Source organism: Mus caroli, chromosome 3 (genome assembly GCF_900094665.2).
Source record: "Mus caroli chromosome 3, CAROLI_EIJ_v1.1, whole genome shotgun sequence".
In the NCBI taxonomy this organism is placed as follows: Eukaryota; Metazoa; Chordata; class Mammalia; order Rodentia; family Muridae; genus Mus; species Mus caroli.
In genome coordinates, this window is record NC_034572.1 from 80143247 (window position 1) to 80169757 (window position 26511).

Sequence of the window (26511 nt, forward strand, 5' to 3'; positions counted from 1 at the left end):
TGTGAGAAAGAAGGTGCATTTGATCAGACAGTTAAATAGACATCCTTACCAAAGATGGCAGTGTGTGGTATGAAATCTGGCAGGACTCAAGCTCAGTGAGACTCATTAAAGCCTGGGTCATCTACTGGAAACCCCTGAGATACATGAATATTCATATTTTAATACATAAAGTATTAATCAAAGTTATAAAATGAAAGCCTGCAGCTCCTGATACCCAAAAGCTCCAAGTCATGAAATTGAGTCAAACCATAGGGAGGAGTGTCTTCCATTCTGGGGCCTTCCTGGAGGAAGAACTCAACACTGGACAAGGTTGCTTTGTACTTGTATTTCTGTAAACTCGTACTGAAGGTTAACTTCCGACCACGACTTCCTCTAACCTCAGAGAAGCTGAGGGCAGTTATCTGTGACACCTCTGTGAGTAGCCTGGTTTTGCTTTTTTTTCTTTTGGTGAGAGGAACCTTCAAAGTTACCATCCCCAGCCTGGTCCTCATGCTACCTTGGCTCCTGCTGTTGATCTGTGGTAAGTTGGACAACTTGGAGTGGGCTCTGGGAACGGGGATCTTGAAAAGGATAGAGAATTCGATGACTAAGTTTCTGCCTAGTGATGCTCGTGGTAGTCTGTCTCTCTGTCTCTGTCTTGTCTCTCTTTGTGTGTGTGTCTCTGTCTTTCTGTGTGTCTCTGTCTCTCTGTCTCTGTCTCTCTCTCACACACACACATACTCACAAAATATAGGCAACAACGTGGTCCCTCAGTTCCTTTTCTTCTATCAACACCACTTCCTTTTATTCATACGAGAACCTTAGTGTATCACCAGCCCTCCTCATTCTGCTGTGGCCACTCTGGTTTCTCTGGTGTCACACACCAGAATGGCAAGATTATTCCTCCATTATTAATCATTACACTTGGAAGGCTTACTCGTCACTGACACGTCACGGACTGACACATCAGCTCATCACCACAACATGCCGGCGGATGCTCTTTCAACTCTCTCTCCCTCCTGCACTGCCAGATGACACACTTTAACTGTGTCCAAACAACGGGACTTTAAACAAAGGCTCACCTGGCATCTTATCATCACGTGACATGGAAACCAAATGGCAGCTGTTCTTCGCATCTGTTTTCCCACTCATGCACGGGAGCCATTGTTTCAGGTCTTCTCGTTTCTCCTCAAACTTAATCCTTTTTGGCCCCATTTATAACTTTGATTAATAATTTATTTTAGAACTAAAAATGGCAAAAAGAAAATTCTCCATTTTTCTACTCCCATGACTACCAACTACCTGCCTGCCTTCTTCTTGCTCTGTAAATACACCTTGTCATTCAATACCCTTCTCCTCCACTCAATTGTGTCTCCGTTCCAGCTTGTTCCCATACATGCACAGGCATGCTGGGAGAGCTTCCCTCCTCGTTCCTGCACTGTTTCTCTTTCTCCCTTCACTCTGCACTTGCTGGGTTCACTCTTCGCTCTGTTCACTCTGCACTGGGACTGGGTTCACTCTGCGCTCGCTTGGCAACTTCACTTTGTCTCACTTCCCTGATTATTTCTTTAAAAAAAAAAACAAAAAAACCCAAAAACCTTCATTTTTAGTTACCTGCCATTCTTAAGCTCTTGAGATCTTTCCCCCAGATGTCAATCAAAGCTGGGAACATTTCTATCACATCAAAGATTCCTTCAAGCTCCCAATCTTGTCCCATGAGCTCCTCTCGCATTCTTGACCCAGGCAAGTGTTCAATCATTTCCTTTTTTTGGTGAACTCACTTTAATCAACCTTTTGTCCCCACCTCTCCCCAACATCACCCACCACTTCACCTTCGCCTCACACAGAGGTCATTTCCGGTTCCTACTCCTTATCCTCTGGGGGCAGAGCAGTGGATGATCACTCCTGCAGGGCGCTTTTAACTTGGTTTCCAGAATGCTGTTTCTCAGTTTTCTTCCTGCTTCATATCCGCTGCCCTGCTGCTTCTTTGCTGGGTTGAATCTGTACTCAGCATGTTGGCAGCTTGGAACGGATGCCTAGACTTCACCTGTAGTTTCTTCTCCAAACGCACACACCTTTGTCATTTAATGTGACACTTTAAGTCTAAACTTAAGCTTATTTCACCAGCTTTGAATACTTAATAGCCAGTGGCTACCAGGTAGCTACTAGGTGGCAGCCAGGAATCCTCAACAGCTTTGTTTGATCTCTGTCTGTCATTTCACCAGTACACCAAACTTACCCGATTCTCCCCACAAACTATCTACCTCAAGAAATAGTATTATCATTTTTCTGGTATCTCTGGGGGGGGGGGGACTTAGAAATAGTGCTTAATAACTCTGTGTGTGTGTGTGTGATATTCTCACTCATGCTGTGTGTGTGTGTGTGTGTGTGTGTGTGTGTGATGCTCTCTCTTCCTCTCCCTTCTCTCCCCATCCCTCTCCCTTTCTCTCCATCCCTATCCCTCTTTTCTGCTTCGCTCTCCTCTCTGACCTCCCCCTCCCTCTCCCTCCTTCCCTCCCTTCCTCTCCTGTCTCTCTCATGCCTGCTCTCCTCATGGTTGCTGCTCTATGCCAGGAGGGCTCTGAGTGTCCAGACGGTCTGAAGCTTCAATACAAATTATTTCTCTGCTTCATTTTTCATCCAAGCACTATTCTTTGAAACAATGTTCTATTTTTATCAAAAATTAAATTAAATATAATTATATCACCTCCTTCTTCCTTGTCCTCCCTTTAGCCTCTCATGTCCCTACTCCCTCTCACATTAGTAACCTTTTTTGATTACTAGTATTTCCATATATGTACATAAATACATAACCTCAACCTGTCAGTCAATTTAGTGTGGCTCTGTGTATGCAATTTCAGGGCTGATGAACAGCCTATCAGGGAACTCACCCCTGGAAGTTTACTGACTAAAGCAAGGACAGATTTGGAGCATTCATTATACAGGATGCCACGGTTCTAGGAGACTAAGTTTCTGGGAACTTTTCGCCTCGGGACTGAGTCCAGGCTTATGGCCTGTCACGTGGGTCATTATTGGAGTGGATGTAGCAGTTAAGACCAGGTCTTCCCATATCCAGAACCATCCAGGTTTGAACATTTGCCAATCTAATGACTCTGGTCTGTTTTTTCAGTTTGGAAATTTTGTGGTTATCAATTAACTGATCACCTTCTAATATATTTAGGGGCTTTCAGAGTTTTCGTTTGTTTATTGGAGCCTCTATGTTATATATTGCCTATAATATTCTTTGTCTGTTTTGCTATTGAGATTGCTGCTTTCCTTGTTAATAAAGAAGTATTCTTCAGGTACCCTGAATAGTCACTTTGGTTTTTTGGTTTTGTTGTTGTTGGTTTTTATTTGTTTGTTTGTTTGTTTTTTGTTTTTTTGTATTTTTGGGTTTTTGTTTGTTGGTTGGTTGATTGGTTTTGGTTTTTCAAGGAGGATTTCTCTGGAGTGAGTCCTAGAACTGACTCTGTAGACCAGGATGACCTCAAACTCAGAGATCCACCTGCCTCTGTATCCCAAGTGCTAGAATAAAAGCCATGGGCCACCATCACCCAGCTGAATAATATCCTTTTTAGTCTTTAATAGCAAGAACATATAAGTTCGTCTATTCTGATAGCTCTTAAGATTGTCTGCTACAATATCCTTCCTTTTTTAATTAGATATTTGCTTTATTTACATTTTAAATGTTATCCCCCTTCCTCATTTCCCCCTATGAAAACCCCCTTTTCCACCCCCTCCCCCTGCTCACCAAGCTTCCCACTCCCACTTCCCTGGCCTGGTATTCCCCTACACTGGGGCATTGGGCCTTCACAGAACCAAGGGCCTCTTCTCCCATTGATGACCGACTAGGCCATCCTCTGCTATATATGCAGTTGGAGCCATGGGTCCCTCCATGTGTGCTCTTTGGTTAGTGGTTTACTCCCTGGGAGCTCTGGGGGTACTGGTTAGTTCATATTGTGGTTCTTCCTATGGGGCTGTAAAACCTTCAGCTCCTTCAGTCCTTTTTCTAGCTCCTCCTTGGGGGGTTGGGGGGTGGGGACTTGTGCTCAGTCCAATGGTTGGCTGAGAGCATTCACCTCTGTATTCGTCAGTCACTGGCTGGGCCTCTCAGGGGACAGCTACATCAGGCTTTTGTCAGCAAGCACTTGTTGGTATCCACAATAGTGTTTGGGTTTGGTATCTGTATATGGGATGGATCCCCAGGTGGGGCAGTCTCTGGATGGCCTTTCCTTCAGTCTCTGTTCCACACTTTGTCTCTGTATCTCCTCCCATGGGTATTTTGTTTCCCCTTCTAAGAAGGAGCAAAGTATTCACACTTTGGTTTTCCTTCTACTTTACCTTCATGTGGTCTGTAAATTGTATCTTGGGTATTCTGAACTTCTGGGAATATCTACTTATCAGTGAGTATATACCATGTGTGTTCTTTTGTGATTGGGTTACCTCACTCAGGATGATATTTTCTAGTTCCATCTATTTGCCTAAGAATTTTATAAATTCATTGTTTTTAATAGCTGAGTAGTACTCCATTGTGTAAATGTACATTTTCTGTTTCCGTTCCTCTGTTGAAGGACATCTGGGTTCTTTCCAGCTTCTTGCTATTATAAATAAGGCTGCTATGAACATAGTGGGGCATGTGTCCTTATTACATGCTGGTGCATCTTCTGGGTATATGCAAAGGAGTGCTATAGCTGGGTCCTCTGGTAGTACTATGTTCAATTTTCTGAGAAACTGCCAAACTGATTTCCAGAGTGGTTTTACCAGCTTGCAATCCCACCAGCAAGTGATTGGAGGAGTGTTCCTCTTTCTCCACATCCTCAACAACATCTGCTGTCACCTGAGTTTTTGATCTTAGCCATTCTGACTGGTGTGAGGTGGAATCTCAGGGTTGTTTTGAATTGCATTTCCCTGATGACTAAGGATATTGAACATTTCTTTAGGTGCTTCTCGACCCTTCAGATTTCCCCAGTTGCGAATTCTTTGTTTACCTCTGTAGCCCAATTTTAATAGGGTTATTTAGTTCTCTTGAGTCTAACTTCTTGATTTCTTTGTAAACATTGGATATTAGCCCTCTATCAGATGTAGGATTGGTAAAGATATCTTCCCAATCCGTTGTTTGCCGTTTTGTTTTGTCCTTCCTTAATCAAAACTATTACTGTTAATTTAATGTAAATAGATTCTTCAATATTCACCTCCACATTGTTCTTTTGAAATTGCGTTTACTAATCCTTCCCCATCCCTAGGTGCTACACAGTTTTCTGTTAACAACACAGCTTTCTCTTTACAACTAGATGAAATGCTGTGTAAGGTAGCAACTCAACTTATTTTTCTGTGGTTGGTAAACAAAGTTTCCCAGCTTCTTCTGAATAAATCACTTTTCCCCTTGGGGAGGGGGTGGGGGGGTCAGGGAAGAACAGGGCTCTTCATCATGGAGACAAAGGTTACTAAAATTACCTTTTAAGCATAAAAATGACCATGTGCCTTTTCTGGATGATGTAGAATGTGGGAAAAGAAGAAAGGAATTCAGGGAGGGGAAGATGCAGCAGCAGGGGAAGATGAAGGAGATGTGGGGGAGGCACAGGGAAGAAAAGGGTACTTTGGGGACAGCCCTCTAGAGAAGTTGAACTGTGTGTCTGTGGCACTCACTGCTCTGGTCTAACCTGTACTGGTTTCTTTTCCAGCTCTACCGTGTGAACCTGCTGGTGAGTTATACTTCTCTCCTCTTCCTCACAGTCTAGGGGTAGCTTGTCACCCAAATCAGCACATGAAGCATGTGGATAGCTGAGCAGCCATGCCTGTCCTGTCCCAGAAACAAACTTCAGAGACTCTTCTGGACCCAGGCTATGGCCTGTGTCTGCCCAGCCTGGGTGAGCTGTTCTGGAGCCACCTCAGCACTGGGAGGGAAATATAATCACACAAAGAAGGAAGAGATGGAAGAGAGCATCACAGATTTATGTTAGAAGGGGTCTGCTCTCCTTCAGAGGCTCCAGGTCTGGCTGTGCGGTTCAGCTGGGAAGCACTGCCAATGGCTGAGAAGAGGAAGGCAGAGCCACAGAGCACACAGCCCTGTAGTCAGCCCTCAGTCACACGCAAAATCAACAGGACTGCTGCTTCCTGCTATTCTTAGCTCCACTCTGTAGTTACAGCTGTTCTCTCTCTCTCTCTCTCTCTCCTTCGCTCTCTCGCTCTCTCCCCCTTCCTCCCTGTCTCCCCTCCCTTTCCCCTTCTCTCCTCTCCCCTCCCCACCCCCACCTTGATCTCTCTTGGTCTCTCACTTGCTCTCTGCTATATGCAAATTTAATTGATTTTCTTGCCACAAGGAATTTTTCACGGTGAAGCATATGTAAATCTACCATGCATGAACTGATCTCTGCTCACAAACTACTAACCACAAGGTTAAAAAAGATTGGGGGTTGGAGAGATAGCTCAGCGCCTGAGAGCACTGGCTACTCTCCCAGATGTCCTGAGTTCAGTTCCCACCAACCACGTGGTTGCTCACAACCATTTGTAATGGGAGCTGAGGCCCTCTTCTTGTGTTTGAAGACAGCTAGAGTGTGCTCATATACATAAAACAAATAAATAAATAAACCCTTTAAAAACCTCATCTTAAAAAAAAATAAATAAAAAGATTGTCTGGTGCACCCAGCAACACAGGACCCGAGATCCCCATGATCAGAGGAAACAGAAGGATCTGTTCTTCTAAGTCCATCACTGATATCCAAAGTTAAGTCATGTCTGTGCTAGTGCTATGTGTGCCTTTGGTTTGATTTCTCCTTTTCCTCTAAGGCCAGGCACTCAATCATAGCCTAAACAGAAGCACAAACCCACATCCAGGGCAAGGAAGGAGCTGCTTTACATGTTTCTATGGAAATCCTTGATGCCTGAGAATTCTCTGACATGAGCCTCGGACTACAGGGCAGAACTCCAGACTCCTGCAGTGAGGCGTGTCTGCCTTCTTTCTTCTTGTTAGGCTGGCCCCATCAGGAGAGAGGGTTGCAGGTGCCTAGCCCCTCCCTTTGTCTGCTCAGTTCCAAATGCTGGGAAGTTATAAATCCACTGGGGATTACAGATGTCTACTGAGAGAAGATGCAGGGTAGTTCATACACGAGCAGTTGCTAACTGTAGGTGTAACTGGTGTCTAAAAGGATTCTACAAAATTGTAAGAAGGGTCTGATGTTATACACACTGAACTAGGACTCCCCAGAGACCCAGAGGACTCAGTATTTTCATCTGGCAAATGTTTTCATTCCTAACAGGGAAACTATTAAAGTCTCCCAAATTGAGAGGTTCTCAGGGTTAAGCAAATGCCCAAAGAGACTGTGGCACTCATGGGCTGATGGGACTGTGAGGAGGCTGAGGGAAGCACCTTCATCGAAAGAGACACGAAACCCCAGAGCACGCATCCGTATGACTTAAGACATGTGCTAGACTTTCATTTCATCCCACGCACTCTTCAGAGGTGTGTATAGATGTTCTGAGTCAAAGGACCTGGAGTGTGTGGGTGATGGGTTCAGGGCATTTCCAGGCAAGTGTGCCCCCCTTTCTCCATCAAGAACTGCTACAGGAGGCTCAGGGAGGAGGCAACAGAGAACCAAGCCCTGATATTGCTTCCCTACCTCCTGACTCCCCCAGGTCCCCTGTTGTGTCTTTGAAAGTGATGCTGTGTGTCTGAGATGTCAGGGAAAGTGGAACCTTTGTTCTGATGAATATGGTTTATAAAAAAAAATAAAAATAAAAGTGGTGGGCTGAGTTTTAGCTCAACGGTAGAGCACATGCATAGCATATATAAGGACCCACTGCTTTGATTCTTGGTATTGCCAAAATAAAGGAGGAGGAAGAAGAGGAGGAGGAGGAAGAGGGGGAGAGGGAGGAAGAGGAGAATGCCAACAATAGGAAGAGGAGGAAGGGAGGGAAGGAGGGAAGGAAGGAGAGAGGGAGGGAGGGAGAAGGAGAAAGGAGGGAGACAAAGTCAATTTACAAAAACGTCAAGCTCCACCATACCTTGTGACAGTCTTCAATAAAATTATGCCAGAAATTTTAAAAATTAAAATAATGAGATCTAAGCCACCGGTGAAGACTGCCTTCTGGAAGCTGATCCCAACACATGGGGTTAGGACGTACCAGAGGGATCAGGGCAGGTTCACAGCAAAGGGAAATTCCTGTCTATGAGGGAGGTTGCAGGAGATGCTGTGGATCCTACCGGCTGAGAACACAAAAGATGCCTAATCATGAACACTGCCCTGGAGTTTGCATTTATGCCCTGTCTAGATCTGTGTCTTAGCCTTGTGCTGAGTAGAAGTTATGTCATCGTAGGGTGGGAGATGACATCACATTCTCTACGGTAGTGGTATAATGCTTTTCTTACCCTGAGACTATCAACCAAACCTAAGATGATTCCAACTCAACAGAACACCAGCCCCTACTTAAGCTATAAGAGTCAGCCAGCAGCCTAGGCTCTCGGGACTACCACACCAACTCCTCTCTGAAACAGTCCCTACTCAGAGTCCTCCTCATTATCTTGTGTTCCCACAGGAATCTCTGATGTGAGCTTGAAGACACGGCCCCCGGGAGGATGGGTGATGGAGGGAGACAAGCTGGTCCTCATCTGCTCGGTTGATAGAGTCACTGGGAATATAACTTACTTCTGGTACAGAGGGGCCCTGGGTTTCCATCTGGAAACAAAGACACAGCCTGCACTAACAGCAGAGTTTGAGATCAGTGACATGAAGCAGAGCGATGCTGATCAATATTACTGTGCGGCTAACGATGGCCACGACCCTATCCCCAGTGAGCTGGTGAGCGTCCACGTCAGAGGTAAGTAACACAGATCCCACATCTCAGCCGCAAGTCTCATCTGAGCTCTGTACTCCCCGCGCTCCCTTTAGGGCCCTCAGAGGGGTTGAGCCTCCAGAGGACAGGCAGAAAACATGGGTGTGTCACACTCTCAAGGTACCTTTCTCTAATCGTCCACTGTTGATTAGTTCCAGTGTCTCGCCCTGTCCTTACGTTTGGGGACTCTGGAACCCAGGCTGTGCTAGGGGACCTGGTGGAGCTTCACTGTAAGGCCCCGAGAGGCTCACCCCCAATCTTCTACCAGTTTTATCATGAGAGCATCATCCTGGGGAACAGTTCTGCACCCTCTGGAGGAGGAGCATCCTTCAACTTCTCCCTGACTGCAGAACATTCTGGAAACTTCTCCTGTGAGGCCAGCAATGGCCAGGGTGCCCAACGAAGCGAGGTGGTGGCTCTCAACTTAACAGGTATCTGTCAGGCTTTGGGACTCTCAAGGTTAGTGTCTCTTCCCCAGCACCTTGGGAGAGCTTCGGGGTTTCCAGGGGACGTTGTCAAGGGCGGGGCTGTACATGGTGCTGTCCCGGTGATGTACATGAGAGGCGTGGAGAATGAAGTCTGAATGTCTACCCTCTTTCATAAGTGTAAGAAGCAGAAGTTCTCTAGGTAATAAGGACCTTCCCCCCCCCCCCCCCCCCCCNCCCCCCCCCCNCACACACACACACTCACTCATGAGGAGCAGCCCTTGAACATAATCAACACAGGAGATGTCTGTTTTCCAAACCCAATCCCTTCCTTACAGTAGTTTGTGCGCAGGTCTCTCCTTAGTGCCTACTGAGAATGGAATCAGCCATCTCTCCTTAGGACTCACTGGGTGGCTGCTTGGCTGTCTTGGCCCCATCACCATGGCCTTAATATTTTGCTACTGGCTCAAGAGAAAAATAGGTTAGTAACTGAATATATTCGTATTTTGCTACTGTAACCTTTTCCTCCTAAAACAGACTGCATTTGTGGCACATGGCCTGCGGAGTGAAGTGCATGCCCTAGCTACCTTGCCTAATGGATCTCCTCATAATCTTTCACAGCCTGTAAAAGCACCATTTTAGGAAAAATCATTTATGTCTTCATATTTCACCAGCTGATATCTTTTTCTTCTATGATTTAACTTTTACATAAAACGTAACTATTTTTTAAATCCAGTCAGCAACCAGGGAAGAGCAACGCTCAGCTCCTCACCCCAGCCCAGCTCTGGTCCTGACGTCAGTGCAGCAGTTTTACCCAAGAGTGCTATCACATGCTTTTCCTTCTCCCTGAACTACAATTCACATTCCTGCAAGCTCTGACCATTCCTGGACCTTTCCTACTTTTTGGATGAAATATTACCCCCACCACCACCACCCTCCCGGAGGTCTCACTTGGTAATATAGCCAATGATTGTTCTCTATTTTGAATTTTAAGTTATTTACCTTCCCCACTTATCCCAACACATAACTTAATATGTAGTTCTTTCTAACCTATTCTCCACTGAGCAAGCTGAAGATGTGTCAGTTGAGGACTGTGTGCAGCTATCATTTGATTTCCATACCTTTCAAACATCTGTGGACACCTTGCCTCATCCCACCTGTAACTTGACCATGTCAGCATCTGGATCAGACTCTGGGCAGGATAAGATTCATCAGGGTGGTTTAAAAATAAAAAGCAAAGAATGTAACAGGTCCAAAAGCCTGTTTCTGGTACTTATGGGCTTTGGGAAGTTGACTTAACTCCTCTGGACCAGAATAACCTTAATTGTGACATGAAGACCCCATAAGTGCCCCCTTGGGACATAGTGCCATCCAAACTGAGCACCACCAAGACAGGAGGGCGGTGAAAGCCCCCACTGATGCCTGCTCTCACTTTTCTGTCTTGCAGGAAGACAGTCAGAGGATCCACTCAGGTAAGGGCTCTGTGTTCTTCTATGTGCTGATGATGCCAAAAATCTACTTTTTAAAAATTATTTTTTGAGTGTGTAATGTAATTATATCAATTCCTTTTCTCCCTCCAAGTATTCCCATATACCCTTCCCTGCTCTTTCAAATTCTTGGTCTTTCTTTTCTATTGCTGTTATACACACACACACACACACACACACACACACACACACACACAAGTGCGTATATATTTTAAACATCACCTGCTCAGTCTGTATATTGCCCGTGTGCCTGTTTCCAGGGCTGGCCATTTGGTATTGGATAACCTACTGGTGTCTCTTCCCTGAGGAATATGTCTCTTCTACTCTCAGCGTTCCTTAGCTGCCTGGAGTTCCTTGTGTACAGACTTTCTTTCCCCTGGCCACTTTAGTATGTCCATTTTTGTCACCTTTGTTTAGAAAGTCATGTTGGTGAGACTTTAAGGCGGTAGCTTCCAACATGACTGGGAGACATAGCCTTGCAGCAAACTTTGGACCGTCTGGCTCTTACAGTCTCCCCCTCCCCACCCCCGGCCCCTCCTCCGTGATGTTCCCTGAGCCTTTGGTGTGAAAGTGTTTTGTAGATGTATACACTGGGAATAGACTTCACAGTTGTGCCTTTTAATTGGTTGTGGCTTTCTGTAGTGGCCTCTGTCTGTTGCAGAGAAGTTTCCTTGATGAGGGGTGAGGACTACACTTACCTGTGGGTGTCAGGACACATGATTAATATGGAGTTAGAAATCGTGCAGGTTTAGCAAACTGGTGGTTGTGCGATCTGTAAGACTGATGACATCATTAACCCTGACCACTGCACCCTCGGGGGTCACTCCGCACTGGTGGCTGCTGTGGTTCATAGGTGTCATGGCTAAGCAGATCTGTGGGTTGCTTCCTTTCTCATGGATGTGCATGGTGCCTTCGGCTGCCATGAAAACCTTTAAAACCTTGATATCTTCTCTCATGAGCTGCCTTCCCTGTTTGACCACAACTAAAACTCACTCCCGAGTTTCTCCCGTTGGCAACTTTTGAGCATTCGTTTGCCATTTCTCATTTACTAATTACTTTAAACCATTTTGCCATGCTCTCTGTGGCTTCCTCCCAACACCTCTGTGGTCTTCTTCGATTTCTTCTGGTCTTGTCACTGGTTTATGCAAGCAGTCGGCCTGCTTACAGTAGGGAGCTTTGAGTGAGTGGGAAGACCCTGAGATTCTAGAGGTATTTCAGGCCAGGTAAGTGGTATGAGCTGTGTGTCTCTGAAATGTAGGACAGACAGCAAGAAACACACTGAAAACACTGTTGGAGCTTAGAGGAGTAGAAAAGTTCTAGAATACTTGCAGGCTCCAAATTTAGTTTGAGTACCTTCCACATGAACAGTAAACCCTTGTTCCATACCCCGGAGGCGTAGCATGTGCGTGGCCATCTTCCTTTGCTCCTTATTCAAGTTGCTTACTGGGGTCCATTTTTAACTGAGACGAGTCACTGTTTCTTTACTTAGCATCCTGCACTGTTCTAAGGGACTAGGAGTTAGACTCCCTGATACGGAGACAAATAAGGAGAGGGATCATGACTAGGTAATGAAGCAGGTGAATTTCCAAGATGCTGGCTTCTTCACCACCCTCCTGGCCTGAGACAAAAGCCTGGCAGCTGAAATCAAAGGCCGTGTGGGATTTTCCTCTTTCTAATAGTGCCCTGATGATAGACAGACCCAGCAAGTTCAAGATCTTTCTAAAAACAAAAACAAACAAACAAAAACGATTTCTTTATTTGCATACATATAGATGTTTTGTCTGTTTTGACTGTATATCATGTATGTGCAGTCCCCGTGGGATCCCCTAGGACTGGAGTTATATATGATTGTGAGCTAAGCTGCCATGTAGGTGCCGGGAGTTGAACCCAGATCCTTTTGATGAACGGTCAGTGCTCTTAGCTGCTGAGCTACCTCTCCAGCTTCCAAGATCCTATCAGGACACATTTATACAAAAGTTGTGGGCCAATCAGTCATTCAGGACTTTTTTCAACTGATCAACCAGAGATTAGGAGAGGAGGATCCTTCAATGACTTAGAAACAACAACAGCAACAACAAACAGGCCTCGCAGAAAAGTTAGACCTCAGCTTTTCAAGACTGGCCATCCCCTTGCTTTGCTGAGGGTCTTCCTCTGCGAGCCTGCTGTATGTGCGTGTTTCCTCAGCCCTAGTAAAAAGCCTTTCTTCCGCTGCTGGTTCTGTCTTCCGCCGTCTGCTGTGGTCACAATTTCTCCACTGTTGCCTTTTGCCTGCAGGATTCTTCCTGCCTTTGAACTCTTTTACCAGCAGAGAAAATGAGTAAGACTCAGATCCCTCCATGGTAACAGCTAGATGCGTGGGCGATATCAGAGAATGAGTGAACAAGACAACCCGTTCCTATGGGACATGTGCAGCCCCACAGAGCCCCAGTCCACGCACGAGTGAGGGTTCTGCTTATACCACAGAGCTGTACCTTCCAGCTGACCCTTTCCTTCACACTTTAAAAATCTCAGATGAACACATCTGGGACATCTGGGATGCCAAGTGTTTTGTGATTGCAGGAACCCTCCTCAGACTGTGCTCCAAGGATCCACCTACCCCCAAACCCCCGGCCCAAGGCAGCCAGAGCCCCTGTATGAGAACGGTAAGGCTTCCCAATGATCCGAGCCAACACAGCACAAGCGGAGGGGGAGGCTCTACAGGATGTTCTGCTTGACAAAGTCGATTCTGCTGTGACCTCGTAGGAGGGGACTGGGGTGTCAGTGGAAGAACAGGGGGAAAGGACTGTGCCAATACATCCCTTCTCTTGTTTCAGTGAACGTTGTAAGTGGCGATGAAGTGTACTCTCTAGTGTACCACACCCCACAGGTGCTGGAACCAGCAGCAGGTGAGACATGAAATGGGATGGTTTTTTTCTCTGACTATTGTCTGTCCCAGAACCAAGAGGACAATCCGTAGCTCTGCTCCGGAGCATGGCAGCACTTGTCCTTAGGGCTGACTGTAGATACTTGAAAACTGACCTTTGTTCTGAAAGCTGTGTCAAGGAAAGCCCAGTGCTTGTCATTAAGATAGCCGAGAACATGGCTCACATGGCCTGTTTTTAAAGTTCACCCTAAGATGCCGCCTGCCCTCTTAGCGGGCCCCACTCTCTCCTTGCCCCCCTTCACTGGAGCTTCAGCTCTTGTCCCATCCTACACATGACAGGCCATGACAAGGACAGAAGTATCGAAGTGTCTCCAGTGGCAAAAGAGCCCGCTTACCCACCGACCCCAGTCTACCCGTTCTTCTGTGGACGCTAAGAATTGTTCATGTGATAGAAAGGATAGGAAATACTACCTGAGATCAATCTATAGATAACAGGCAGAAGGATCAACCTTAATTAATGGGAGGTTGTAACAAGCTAAATATGAGTAATATGAGTAGAATCTCACTGCTTATTTGTCCCTCCACAGCTCAGCATGTGAGGACACACGGAGCAAGTGAGGTAAGCCATCTGCGCTTATCCTCTTGGCTTTCTCTGTTTCTTTCGGAGACCATTCTAATAACCCTCGCAGTACAGCTGCTTAGGAAAGGAACCATATCAATAGCCTTTATCTGCCAGCCCCGTAGAGACGGAAAGCATGCAGTTTTAACATAAAGAATCAGTGCATGAGGGCGTTTTGGAGGCTTATGGGTACATTTCCCGGAGCAACGAGCTGACGTGTAGTTCAATCGTGGTTTATACTTATTTTTAAAGTTCTATTTATTTGAAAATCTTTATCCTAAAATACTGTTGGGCTGGACAGCCATCAGCTAGTGCTATGTGGTTAGCAATATAAAAGGAACTAAATTAAAACTGAGGTAATGTCTTGTATTATGAAAAAGTCCTAATTCATAACTCCTGGATAATTCAAGATATCCATGGAGAGAGCGCAACAGTTAAGAGCCTTACTGCTCTTATAGAAGACCAGAATTCAGTTCTCAGCACCTACATTGGACAGCTCACAACCAGTCGCATCTCCAGTGTCAGGGGATCCAGTGGCTGCTTCTGCTCCCCATGGGACCTGCACGCATGTGCACACACTCACATATAAACACACACATAGATAGATATGTACAGTTTTTAAAAATTCTAAAGGACATCCATGATGCTACAAAGGTACTTTCTGAAACTTGTATTCTGGCTTTGCTCCACCAAGCAGAATTCAAGTTCTCTGTGGACTCTGGGAGCACATGTAGTTTATTTCACTTTGACATCTTTGAACAATGACTGCCCATGGAATTCCTCGGCAGGGACACCTCTGGAATCTTCCATAGTCACAGGCTCTTTTGATAACGCTGGCAGAAAGCCACAGGCTTCCCAGAGGCTCCTTTTAAGGTGTTGTGTGTGCATAAGACAAAATGCAGCCAGGCTGACTGGGAAGCGGCCCAATGGAAGACTTACCCTTCTGTCTTCTCTTCTTTGATCCTTTCAGGTCTCCTCTGGACTCTATTCTAAGCCAAGGATAGACATTGCATATATGGACTATGAAGAAGCCATGTAGAATTATGTAAACAGGAACTATGGAGTGCTACATACAAGCCCAAGGCCTGATGTGGCCTCCAAGGATACTGGGGACAGGGATAGCTTGCCAGCCCAATTTCCCCACACACTGCGGTTCATTAGATGGGTCCTTTACCTACCCTGTGTGAAGCTGGAGCAAATCCTGCAGAAACCACCCAGGAAAAACAACTTAGAGAAGCCAGACGCATTTGCATCTGGTTGTTGCCCATTCATGTTGGGGCATGATGAACTGCACACAAACTTTTATTTACAGGAGGAAAATGGTCTGACGAAAGCAACTAAGGTCTTACAGCAGAGGGACAATGCGACTCAGAGAGCACAAAGCCGAGATCAATGGCGTTGCGCGTCTGCTGTGGAGACAGAGCCATGCTTCCTCTGTGCACATACCTTAGAATACCCGACAGTGTACTTCTGAGTCACTGTCATCAATTTAGAATTAAAACACAGTTGCATAAAAATGTACTGTTGGCTACACTTCATTTTAGTGGCAGCGTGTTTTGTGTGTGCAGGCTAAGCTAAACCCTCTTGGGTTTATAATAGTCTTTGAAAGGTTCACCAAGTTCTAAGTTTTGAACTTGATGCAACATTTAGACTAAGATTTATGAGAATGTTTTGCAGACCAAATTTTCCTAGAATTTGAGATTATCCTGCTTCAGTCTTCCAAGAACTGGGTTTACAGTTGTGTGCCACCAAATGCTATTCGTTTTATCAGTTTTAAATGCATGGTCCAGGAACATCATCTACTCTCACAACATTTTAATACTTTTGACAACTGATGGACATTAAAGTTGCTTCAGATTTTCATAGGATAAACGCAGTGCCCATTAAATGTCTTCACATTTGCGCTCTCCTGTGAGATTATCTGAGGAGTGCATTTGGAAATTGAGCATGACACAATGTTAATAAATGTTCTCACATTTCTCTCCAGTAAATCTATAAGAATCTACACAACCTCCAACAACACAAGAGGGAATCTGCATGTAGGGGAAAGACAAAGTCGACTTATTTTTTAGGTTAGTTCAGCTGATCATCTGTGCATCAAGTCAGTTATTGGTGTTTATTATACTAGTTTCCTACATTTAATCTTTGCCTTTTCATTTTTCTTTTATTTTTCAAAGATGCAAAGATTGTCTTTTTAGATTAAAAAAATAACAGTAAAAGTCTTATAAGAATAAATCAGGGGGTTTGGGAATTTGTCAGCAGGTTCAATGCCTCAGTTTGATCTACAAAACAAAAATAAGCAAAACCCAGAGAGCTAAAGTATTTGCCTATCTCCCTTATTTACAGAAACAGAATCTATCTAAGCCACTGCATATAATATTACTTTTAAATATCAAACATCCAAACCCAGGATGAATTTTTTACAAAGTCTTGATCTGCTAGTATGGACTTCAGTGAGGCAAGGAGAAAAATATGTCACTGATGCATCACATTGAAAACAAAAGTATTCATCAGGCAGTGGTGGTGCACGCCTTTCGTTCCAGCACTCAGAGGCAGAGGCAGGTGGATCTCCAGATTCCAGGCCAGCCTGGTCTACAGAGTGAGTTCCAGCATAGCCAGGGCTACACAGAGAAACCCTGTGTCAAAAAACAAACAAAAATGTATTCTTCACATTGATAGTATCTTCTACACAGCCATCAGTAAGACCCTGGGAGCTATCTTTCATGTCTGGGACTACTCTAGCCCAGTCCTCCTGCCTGGAGTCTTTTCCATTTTACATGAAAAAGCCTTTATCCAGCCTGTAATATTTACTTGGACTAAAAGAAGTTGAGACTTAGGTCCTCCTGACATGTGTAAAGTCTTGCCACCCCTCTTTTGGAGACGATTCATGTCTTTGGTACCTGGGAGTATAGGTGCTTATTTGGTGAATTTTTTTGTTGATGAACCTGGACTAATTGTTGCATGGCTTCAGTAAGAACATCCTCTTAGCCAGTGGTTAGAGTCGTCTGTCCCAGGTGATACATCAGATGGAGACGCTTTGGGATCTTCCACTGAAGAAGTTTAGGAAACAAGAGACACTGGGAGAGACCCCCACCTGTGCTAGTCTAGCTGACACTCTTTCTTTGAGGCCAGAGCTAGCTTGGACGGGTCCAATATTGGGTTCTCTCAGGAGGCAGCAGGAATTCTTCCCAGAGAACAGGGAGTGTCACGTGCTATTACCCAGAGCCGCCCCTTTTACTTGGAGGCAGCTGCTTGATTTCCCCTAGCCACAGGATCTTTCAACATTTGGTGTCCATTACAGAAGCTTGGATGAGAAGAAAGACAGCATCTGAGAGTTTAAGAATTTTCTGTGAATGTTTAATGATGGCTTCAGTGGTATTTAAAAGGCCACTTTCCCTCCAGAGATTTGCATGGGGGTTGGGGTTATATCCAGTCTATTATGTTCTGAGAGAGAGCTGCTGCTGCAAACAATGTGGATTTTTTTCAAAATACCTGTGGGCTGCATGTAGAATTAGGAAGGCATGTGTAGAATCCTTACAGATATTAGCTTCCTTTTACTTGCATAATTCAAGAGCTAGAGTGAAAAGCAAAGGGTGTGATAAGTTGGGCACTAGAAATCTGGAGTAGAGGCCTCAAGGCAGGATGCCCAGACTCATAATCCAAGTGCAACCACGTATCTAATCCCGTCCTTGATGGAAGAGTGCCCACAGTGTACAATACTCAATCCCGAGTCCTTGGAGGCTGAATATTTCAGTCAGGATGGGCTGTTCAGCTAGTCACTAGGAGTGGAGGGGTTCCCCCTCTCCTTCTGGGACATATGTGGAAGGATTTAAATTTTGACAGGCATTAAGCATCACTTTATTCCAACATGAGGGCTTGGTATTTAAGCAATGGTGATTTGATATACACAGATTCTCCATGGAGTTGAAAATACCTCCACTATCATGTGGGGTATGAACCATTAGAGAATATTCAAAGGTAAGCCTTTGAGCGTACAGAATAAAAAGTCCCATGGCTACAACTGCCCAGAGATAAGCAAGTGACCCCTTTGCTACCTGGTGTGAGTCTGACTTAGGTAGCCCATTGGGTGAGCAGTTGAATCTGCTAATTATGTAATCATACTCAAGGCTACCCGCTTCTTTCTGCCACATACAGAGAGAACTTGAAACGAGCTCACACTCCCAAAGCAGGAGCCTGCCTCCCTTTATCTTCTGAAAAGCATGTTGAGATTGAGGGGTCCATAATATCCCTATTTGAATGTCCCTGAGTTTGAGTTTCCTATGAGCCCTTATAAAGAGGCCTAACCAGTTCAGCATACCTAGGAATCCAACTTCTACAATATTAGTAACTCCCAGGAAGGCTCTTAGCTGTTTCAAAGTCTAGTGGAGAAGGGAGTTTAAAATACATTGGGCCCATTATGGTCATAAGGCTCCAGTGCCCTTTGTTAAAGTTAGACCCAAGAAAGTGACATTGAGTTTGCTGAGATTGCTCTTATCTTGAGATACTTTATCTCCTTCTCTCCCAAGAGATCCCAAAGAAACTCTGTAACCTGGAATATTACTCTCTCAGAGTACCCACAGAAGAGAAGTTTATCCGTATTAGATCTCCTGAAACCCCTGTAGTAGAATGTTCCAGATGACAGTATGGTGGCTGAATAAGAATGGCCCCATAGTTCATACATTCAAATGTTTAGTCTCCAGAGAGTGGAACTCTTCAATAGGAATAGAAGGATTAGGAGATGTGGCCAGACCCAGTTCTCTTTCTTTCAGCATGTGAATCAGGATGTAGCTCTCAGCATCTGCTTCAATGCCATGCACGGTACCATGCACCCACCACAAGGATAATGGACTACACCTCTGAAAATGTAAGCCAGCCCCAATTAAATGTTGTCCCTTTAAGAGTTGCCTTGGTCATGGTGTCTGCTCACAGCAGTAAAACCCTAACTAAGACACAGATCAATCAGCTCCGAAAGGTCTCAAGGATTTGATCCCCATCTCCCTGCCAGGCTTTAAGCCAATAATTGTTCAGAGAACAAAAGAAGCAAGGGAACATGAGAAGGTATAAACAAGTAAAACAGGTTGTTATTCATAACCACTTATCTCTAAAGAAAACTGCCCAGCCTGACGGGGAAGCATGGGCGCTCCAATTCATCTTCCCAAGAAAAGGGCCTAACAGAGGAGCACCCAGCCACACATAAAAGCAAGCTTATCAGAATGATAGTAGGGGGAAAAATGACAGCATATTTTCAATAGTATCTTTAAAGCGAGGCTTATTTTGAATGATATATTTCAAGTTCTGATAAGACACAGTTGCCAACCCAGACTATTTTACTCAGCAAAATTTTCTATCATAATTGAGGAGAAACTAACTTTTTAACCATGAAAAGAGCAGGTTAAGATAATTGACGATCACTAAACTGGCTCCACAGAGAATGAGATGAATTCTTCAAACTAAAGAGAAAAAAGAGTACATCCAAGAGAGTAGAAAAAGGAATGGAATGTGTCAAAGCAATGGTTAAGAGAATGAGGATTGGAAAAACAAACAGCAAACACTACAAAGTCAGTGAGACAATAGGAAGGAATGCCTCTCAGAAATAACTGTGAATATGAGTAATCTTGATTCTCAAGTTGAAAGACACAGACTACTACACATTACGTCTAGAAACAGGATCCGTTCAATTGTTACCATCAGAAGAGATAACACCTTAGGGTAAAAGGATGAACAAAGATTACTTCAGGAAATGGAACAAGCAGGCTTTACAGTATTACAATTGGATAGATTCCAAATCAAAGCCAGTCAGACACGATTAAAAACAAGAGTAAGACACTTTACACTCACTAAAGGAACAACCCATCAATGAGACATTAAAATTCTTCTGGTATTTTTGGTTGTTTAGTTGGTTGGTTTGGGTGTTGTTTTTATTGTTGTTTTGTTTGGTTGGTTGGTTAGTTTAAGACAGGATTTGTCTGTGTAACCCTGGCTGTCCTGGAACTCTTTTTGCAGACCAGGCTAGCCTCTGCCTCTGCTCTCTGCCCTCTGCCCACTGCCCACTGCCCACTGCCCACTGCCCACTGCCCTCTGGCCTCTGCCCTCTGGCCCCTGGCCCCTGCCCTCTGCTCCTTCTCTCTGCACTGCACCCTGCCCTCTTGCTGTGATTAAAGGTATGCACCACCACACCCAGCAAAGACATTCCAATTTTAAACATACACACTGCCATGGCACATGGAAACCTTACCATCCCTCTAAGCCTGACCCTGAGGAGAAGGCTGTGCCATTTTTCCATGAGACTTGATCTTTGACATGGTCATCTCATATCATCAACACACATTCATTCAGGATTCCACACACTTGGGGCTTCTTATGGTCACCTCAATGCACACCAACTTTAGGAGCATCCAGTTTCATCAAATTACTGTCTATAAACTTCTAGATTAACCCCAACACAGTGATAGTGGATGATTTCAATATACTCTCACCAACAGACAGATCATTCCAACAGGAAAAGAGAAAAACATCCTATTCAGTGGCGTCCAGAATGGATGAATGGAACCCAGACATCTACATAGAGAGCATTCCATCAAGACACTGAAGAATACACATTTTTCTCAGTATTCCATGAAGCTTTCCTTAAAATACAACATATAGTAGAATGCAAAGTAAGTCTCAAAAACTTATAAAATTTGAAATAACTTCTTTTCTGTGTGACCCCCATGGAATAAAACTAGAAATCAATAGTAAGAGAAACTACAGGAATCACAAAACTTCATGAGATTAAACAACCAATTGTTGGAGAAAAAAATAGGTCATTGAAGAAATGAAAAAGGAAAATTTAAAATTCCAAGAGTGAGATAAACATTCATTGAAGGATATATCAAAACTTGTGGAATGCAATGAAAGCAGTTCTAAGGGAGAAGTTAGGGACTCGGAAAATTGAGAGGAAGCCAGACTCCCAAAGTAGTGTATAAAAAGAAACACTTAAGGTGAGAGAAGAGATTAATGAAATGGAACTGCAGATGAAATGGGGGAGATTATCACAGTTCCAGTGAAATTTAAAAAAATTATAAGAACATATCTTGGACTTGTATAATCTCATAGTTTGGAACTATATATATTTATTAGAAAAAAATGAGCATATTTCTAAACACATAAGACCTCTATAAGGACAGCTTTAACACACTAAAGAAAAAAGATGAGCAAGACACTAGGATATGGGAAAGCTCTTCCATGCTCATGAACTAGAAGACTTGATATTATGAAAATGACCATTCTTCAAAAGCAACATACAGACTTAATACAATCCTAGTCAAGATTCTAATTCCTAACAAACAATTCCTAACAAAACTAGGAAAAAAACAAATTTAAAACTAATATAGATGCTTAAAAGATCCAGTGCACACACACACACACACACACACACACACACACTAATGGTATCTACAGTGATGCAGTGATCACCATTACAGGCTCATCATAACAAAACCAGTGTGATGCTGGCACAAAAACCGACATGTGTATCAATGAAATAGAGAGAACCCAGTTATAAACCCACACAGCTATATCCATTCAATTCTTGACAAAGGTGTCAAAAATACACAGCAAAGAAGATATAACCTCTTCGGGAAGTAGTGCTGGATATCTACACATAGAAAAACAAAATCAGTTCCTGTATGTCAATGGCTCTAAATGGATCAAAGACCTTGATGTGAGAGCAGAAACACTGAAACTTTTGGATGGGAAGGGAAGATAGAGTTGTAGACATGGCTCTCTCAGAACTCCAGTTGCAGGAGAAGCAAAGATAAAATTTGACAAGTTGGGGGCGGGGGTGGAGGGCTCATGAAATTTAAAAGTTTCTCCGCAGTAAAGGAAATACTCAGATGACTAACAATACATGTCCCAAGGGGAAAAAAGGCACTTAAAAAAAATCCTATTTGTGTTCATCAACTGCTCCTCGATCTACCTAGTGTCCCTCCATTGAAGAAAGCTGATTACTCCCTCTCCCAGCAGTTAGTATTTGTGAATAACTACGTGGCTATTCATGCCCACGTGCTGTCCTCCCTGCTGGGGTCTTGTCTGGCTTGAGAGTGTATGGGTCTTGTACTTGCTGTCACAGTCTCTGCGAGTTCATAGGCATCTGCTCTGTGGTATCTGGAAAATGCAGTTTCCTTAAAAGAGCCAACCACCTCTGGCTCTTACAGTCTTCCTTCTTTCTCTTCTTCATAAATCCAAGCCTTATGGGAGGGGGCCACATAAGATCCATCTAGGGCTGAGAGCTCCAAAGGTTCTCACTCCCTACACGCCGTTTGGTCATAGGTGTCTGGGTTAATTATCATGTCCCGCAAGAAGCATCTCTCATAAGGATACTGTACTGCCCTAACCTAGGGTATAGCAATGATTTGCAGTCATTTTATAGCTATATCATTTAGCAGAATGATAGAATCAGGTTCTTAGCCTCATTAACAGTATCAGGTCTGGCTTCTATCTCAAGGAGTAGACCTTAAACCCACTCAAAAAGTGATTGGTTACTCCCCTAACATTTGGGTCTAATAAATATAATAATTATTATTTCATAGTATTAATATATACTATTATTATTATCCTCAAAACTGGATATCCTTTTTTTTTAATCTGAACATAAGCTAAGACCCTAAATCAAAATAACCTAAACCTCTGGCTCTTTATTCTTGATAAATCTCAAATCAGAAGTATTCATATAGCTTTAGCTATATGAGCAATCAGGGTCTCCACACACCACCAAAGAAATAGACTCACCCACGAAGGAAATGTAGCTAAATTCTGTCTAGTGTCAGCAGGGCCCAGTTGGTGCCAGTTGACTCAAACCCTTTTCAAGTCAATTGTGGAACACTTTACAGCTGACCATGGGCATTCACTGACATGGAGGCTGGTGAGAAGCACTGACTCTGTGACTTTCTTCTTCACTGAGTTTATTCAAAGCTTCTTTGATTTCACTTCTTCCTTAAGGCAAGTGCTTTCCACCGCTGGTGAGAGAGCTCTCACTTGATGCTAAGCAGACAGAGCAGCAGTATAGCCTTCTAGTTGGGCTTGCTTTGGCCTCACTGGCTCGTCTCTTGGGATGCATTTTCACCGTGATCATACATTAGCTCCAGTTAGGAAATCTATCCCATCACGGAAATGAAACTGGGGTGTATGTTTCTGAAATCCCTGCTCAAAGAGGCTAGTGAGAGTCAGTTCTTCCCAAGGTGCTCCTCCGCAATTACCTGATGCTGTGCCCTTTGGGTATCCATAGATTCATTAGGCACAGTTCCTGTAGGACATAGACAGGACCTGCTTGAACATCTGAAGTGTCTCTAGTTTTCAATGTCTCTCAGTAATTTCTTAGGTATGTTTCACATGTCATCCCTCTGATTTGCTCCCTGGACCTGAATGCAGAGTAGGATCTGGGGTGAGTGGTACAAGGGGACATCTGAAGCATCAACAGTGTGGGGCTAGATCCTATTTGGTACTTTGCGGCACACAACAAATTTTATCACCCCAAAATATTATCCCAGTCACCAGTTTCTACAAATGTGAAGAGACGTTGGGTGGGGGATACTATGTGCTTCAACTGTTTCAACCATGACTGCCTGGGCATAGTGGCTCCAGGCTCCCTTGGGCCTTTGTTGAACAGCTCCACACCCTCGGAAATGATTGCAGCCATTTCTGGGCAATGGCTCAGGAGTGAGCGGCACTCCATTTCCCCACATATATCATAATCTCCATGAACATTTAGTGGCCTTCATAGTGCTCCTTATTACTTATGTAGATCAATGAGTGTGGTCCTACATTTGTAGAGACAGCTACTAATCTTTGAGCAAAAACATCACAACTTTGTATCATACTCTAAAATCACAAACCATATTCCCTAAGGCTACATGCCTTGGTGCAAACTCAGAAGTTAAGTTTTAAAAGTTTTAAAAGGCCACTATCATCTGTTCAATCTAGAAAATGTCACAGTGCATGACTAAAACCCAAGCCTAAGAGTCAGAGGGCCTGGTCACATCAATAGCCTTTCCTTATAAACATCCATGTGTTCACATGTGTATTTGCTCATTTATTTGTATTTATTGCACACATGAACCTATGTGACAATGTTTGTTTCTCTGAGAGTCTGCTAATTCTAGACCCCTCCTAGGTCCAGGGAGGGATAGCCTGAAGATTCCAGCTTGTATCAAGAGGTAAGAACTAAGCAGAGCCTGCTTCATTGTTCCTCTCTCCAGTTTTAAAAACCAGAAAAGTTGCTTTGCTCATCTTGGTATGAAATGAGTTCAAGCAGAAGTGAAAGGGGGCAGGGAAGACAGGCAAGGGAACTTCATATTTTGCACCCTAAAGAGGTCTGTACTCTTCACTGTGGGAAGGAATCTGCTCAGGGTTCACTGTTAGCAGTTTCTTTAGTCTGCGTTAAACCTGCCTCCAGCCCCCACCCCAGAGTCCAGATGGGGCTTGAAGGATGTAAGCTTCAACATCCTTGATAGGCAGCCAGATTCCACTACACAGAGAGACAATAGCAGGGAAGCATGTGAGAGAAGGGAAGGGTGCCGACACCACAGCTCTCAGGTGCTCAGCGCTTGAGAGGGCAAGACTGATCTCGGAGAAGGTTGACTGCCCTTACTTCCTTCCCTTCTGCCAGCCACAGATGTACTTCACAGATGAAATATTTTAGGGTGTTAGCCCTCACCTTCTTACATCACCAGCTCTCGAACAAAACACAACCTAAAGATTTAATTCCTTCTCTGCCCATGGAAGTATATGGTGACAGGCAGTATACCGTCTGGCATTTTCGGTTGCAGAAGAAAATCCAGTCTGGAGCACTAGCGACCATTTAGCACATGTTCTTCACTAATTTATTCATGCAAATTAAAAGTGAGGATTCTCATATTTAACAAACAAATTCGCTACTTCTGTTTACATTTGAATTTCAGTAACCAATGGCTTTTTTTAAACATGAGTATATTTCCCAATATTACATGGCATGTTGTTACAGTAAGAAATGAATGTTGCAGTAAGCAAAACACAGGCTGTGTCTAACCAGAGCAGGAACAGATGTGATAATGAGGCCACAGGTAGACAACAGGTTCAGAATGTTGTCTTCTGAGCGTCTCTTTCCAACCATGCAAACCAACTGCCAGCGATTATCGTCATGGTCACTGTTGACCATGGAGTGAGCTTGCATTGATTTATGTGTGGAATTAGTGTGACTTTGGCACACTGCTTGTCAAAGCTATATTCATCTGCATCTTCCTTGTGTTGACAGCCATGCTAGCTACAGAGAAGCCAGCCATGAACTGCTCTGCTCTATAAAGGCATCCTTGAACAGCCACTACTTTCTTTTCAGCATTCAGATTGCTGAGGAGTGCCTATCTTCATCAACAAGGGTGATGCCGATCTCAAAGGGGCAGAGTTGACTCTTGGGAAGGTAAAAATCCTCTTACTCTTGTTTAATGACTAAAAGATGCTTTGGGATGCAGTCAAACACGTGGTATTAAATTTTGATAGAAGAAGGGGTCAGATCTTTTAAAAAATGATGTCTGAAAAGAATGACCATGTGGGGCAGTGGATAGCGCCACCAGACAGAAGAACTCGTGTGGTAGTAGCAAAGATCAGAACCCTGATAAAACTCATAACTGAGAGTGGGTAGGAGTCTGAATTAGCTCCTAACCAGATTCTTGTCCTGGAGCATGTGACCACAACACCCTCTAAGAGGACCGTGTTGGTCACGTAGCATAATCTCTGGTTCACCCTGAGTAAACTGTTGCATCTTCATCTGCCATGAATAAAGCAGTTTGGACAAGCAAGGACAGTCTCCTTCATCAAGGACCACCATGGGGTTGGGGGAAGCCTTTGCCATATAGAGTCATGCCTAAATCTCCCACAGAAGACCCCACACACACATTCCTGGCACTCACACTGAGCTAAGTTGGATCTCCCACCCCCATCCACACCCTCAGGCCCTGTTCCCAACTCTTCACAGTCCCCAGAGGGGGTACACAGAAGGATGGGAGCCCCATTCTCAACTCCTTGTGGTTCTCAGCGGCAACTAACTGCCCAGAAGTTTGAGAACCACAACCTCTGTCAGACCCCTATGTTAGACTTTGTTTTGCTTCCCCTGGGCTCTCAGGAGCACAAGTCTGGCACCCAGTTAACCACATGCCAACACCCCAGTGGTGAGACCCACATGACCATTAAAAAAAAAAAAAAAAGATTGAGAAACACTGGTCCAAAGTTTCCCAAGGCCCATTAACAGACCTTAACAAAATATAAAATTTGTAAGACAGACACAAGCCCCTACATGCT

The 26511-nt window shown here is 44.2% G+C and overlaps 1 protein-coding gene across 4 annotated transcripts; it reads left to right on the forward strand.

The window, feature by feature from the left end:
• Positions 1 to 386: 386 nt before the first annotated feature.
• On the forward strand, positions 387 to 26012 carry LOC110291578 (Fc receptor-like protein 1). 4 transcript variants are annotated; one of them, XM_021158794.1, is made up of 11 exons: positions 387 to 520; positions 5661 to 5681; positions 8512 to 8793; positions 8961 to 9239; positions 9586 to 9714; positions 10681 to 10705; positions 13280 to 13362; positions 13534 to 13605; positions 14171 to 14202; positions 24353 to 24395; positions 25472 to 26012. In XM_021158794.1, exons 1-10 carry the CDS (start codon positions 490 to 492, stop codon positions 24371 to 24373), a joined length of 975 nt encoding a protein of 324 aa, XP_021014453.1. In that variant the 5' UTR covers positions 387 to 489; the 3' UTR covers positions 24374 to 24395; positions 25472 to 26012. The 4 variants fall into 4 exon arrangements, with proteins under 4 accessions (XP_021014453.1, XP_021014452.1, XP_021014454.1 ...); XM_021158791.1 differs by lacking the exons at positions 24353 to 24395; positions 25472 to 26012 and adding exons at positions 5223 to 5282; positions 15163 to 15241 and having other exon boundaries at positions 490 to 520; positions 14171 to 14201; XM_021158793.2 differs by lacking the exons at positions 24353 to 24395; positions 25472 to 26012 and adding an exon at positions 15163 to 15241 and having other exon boundaries at positions 483 to 520; positions 14171 to 14201.
• The last annotated feature ends 499 nt before the right edge of the window (positions 26013 to 26511 follow it).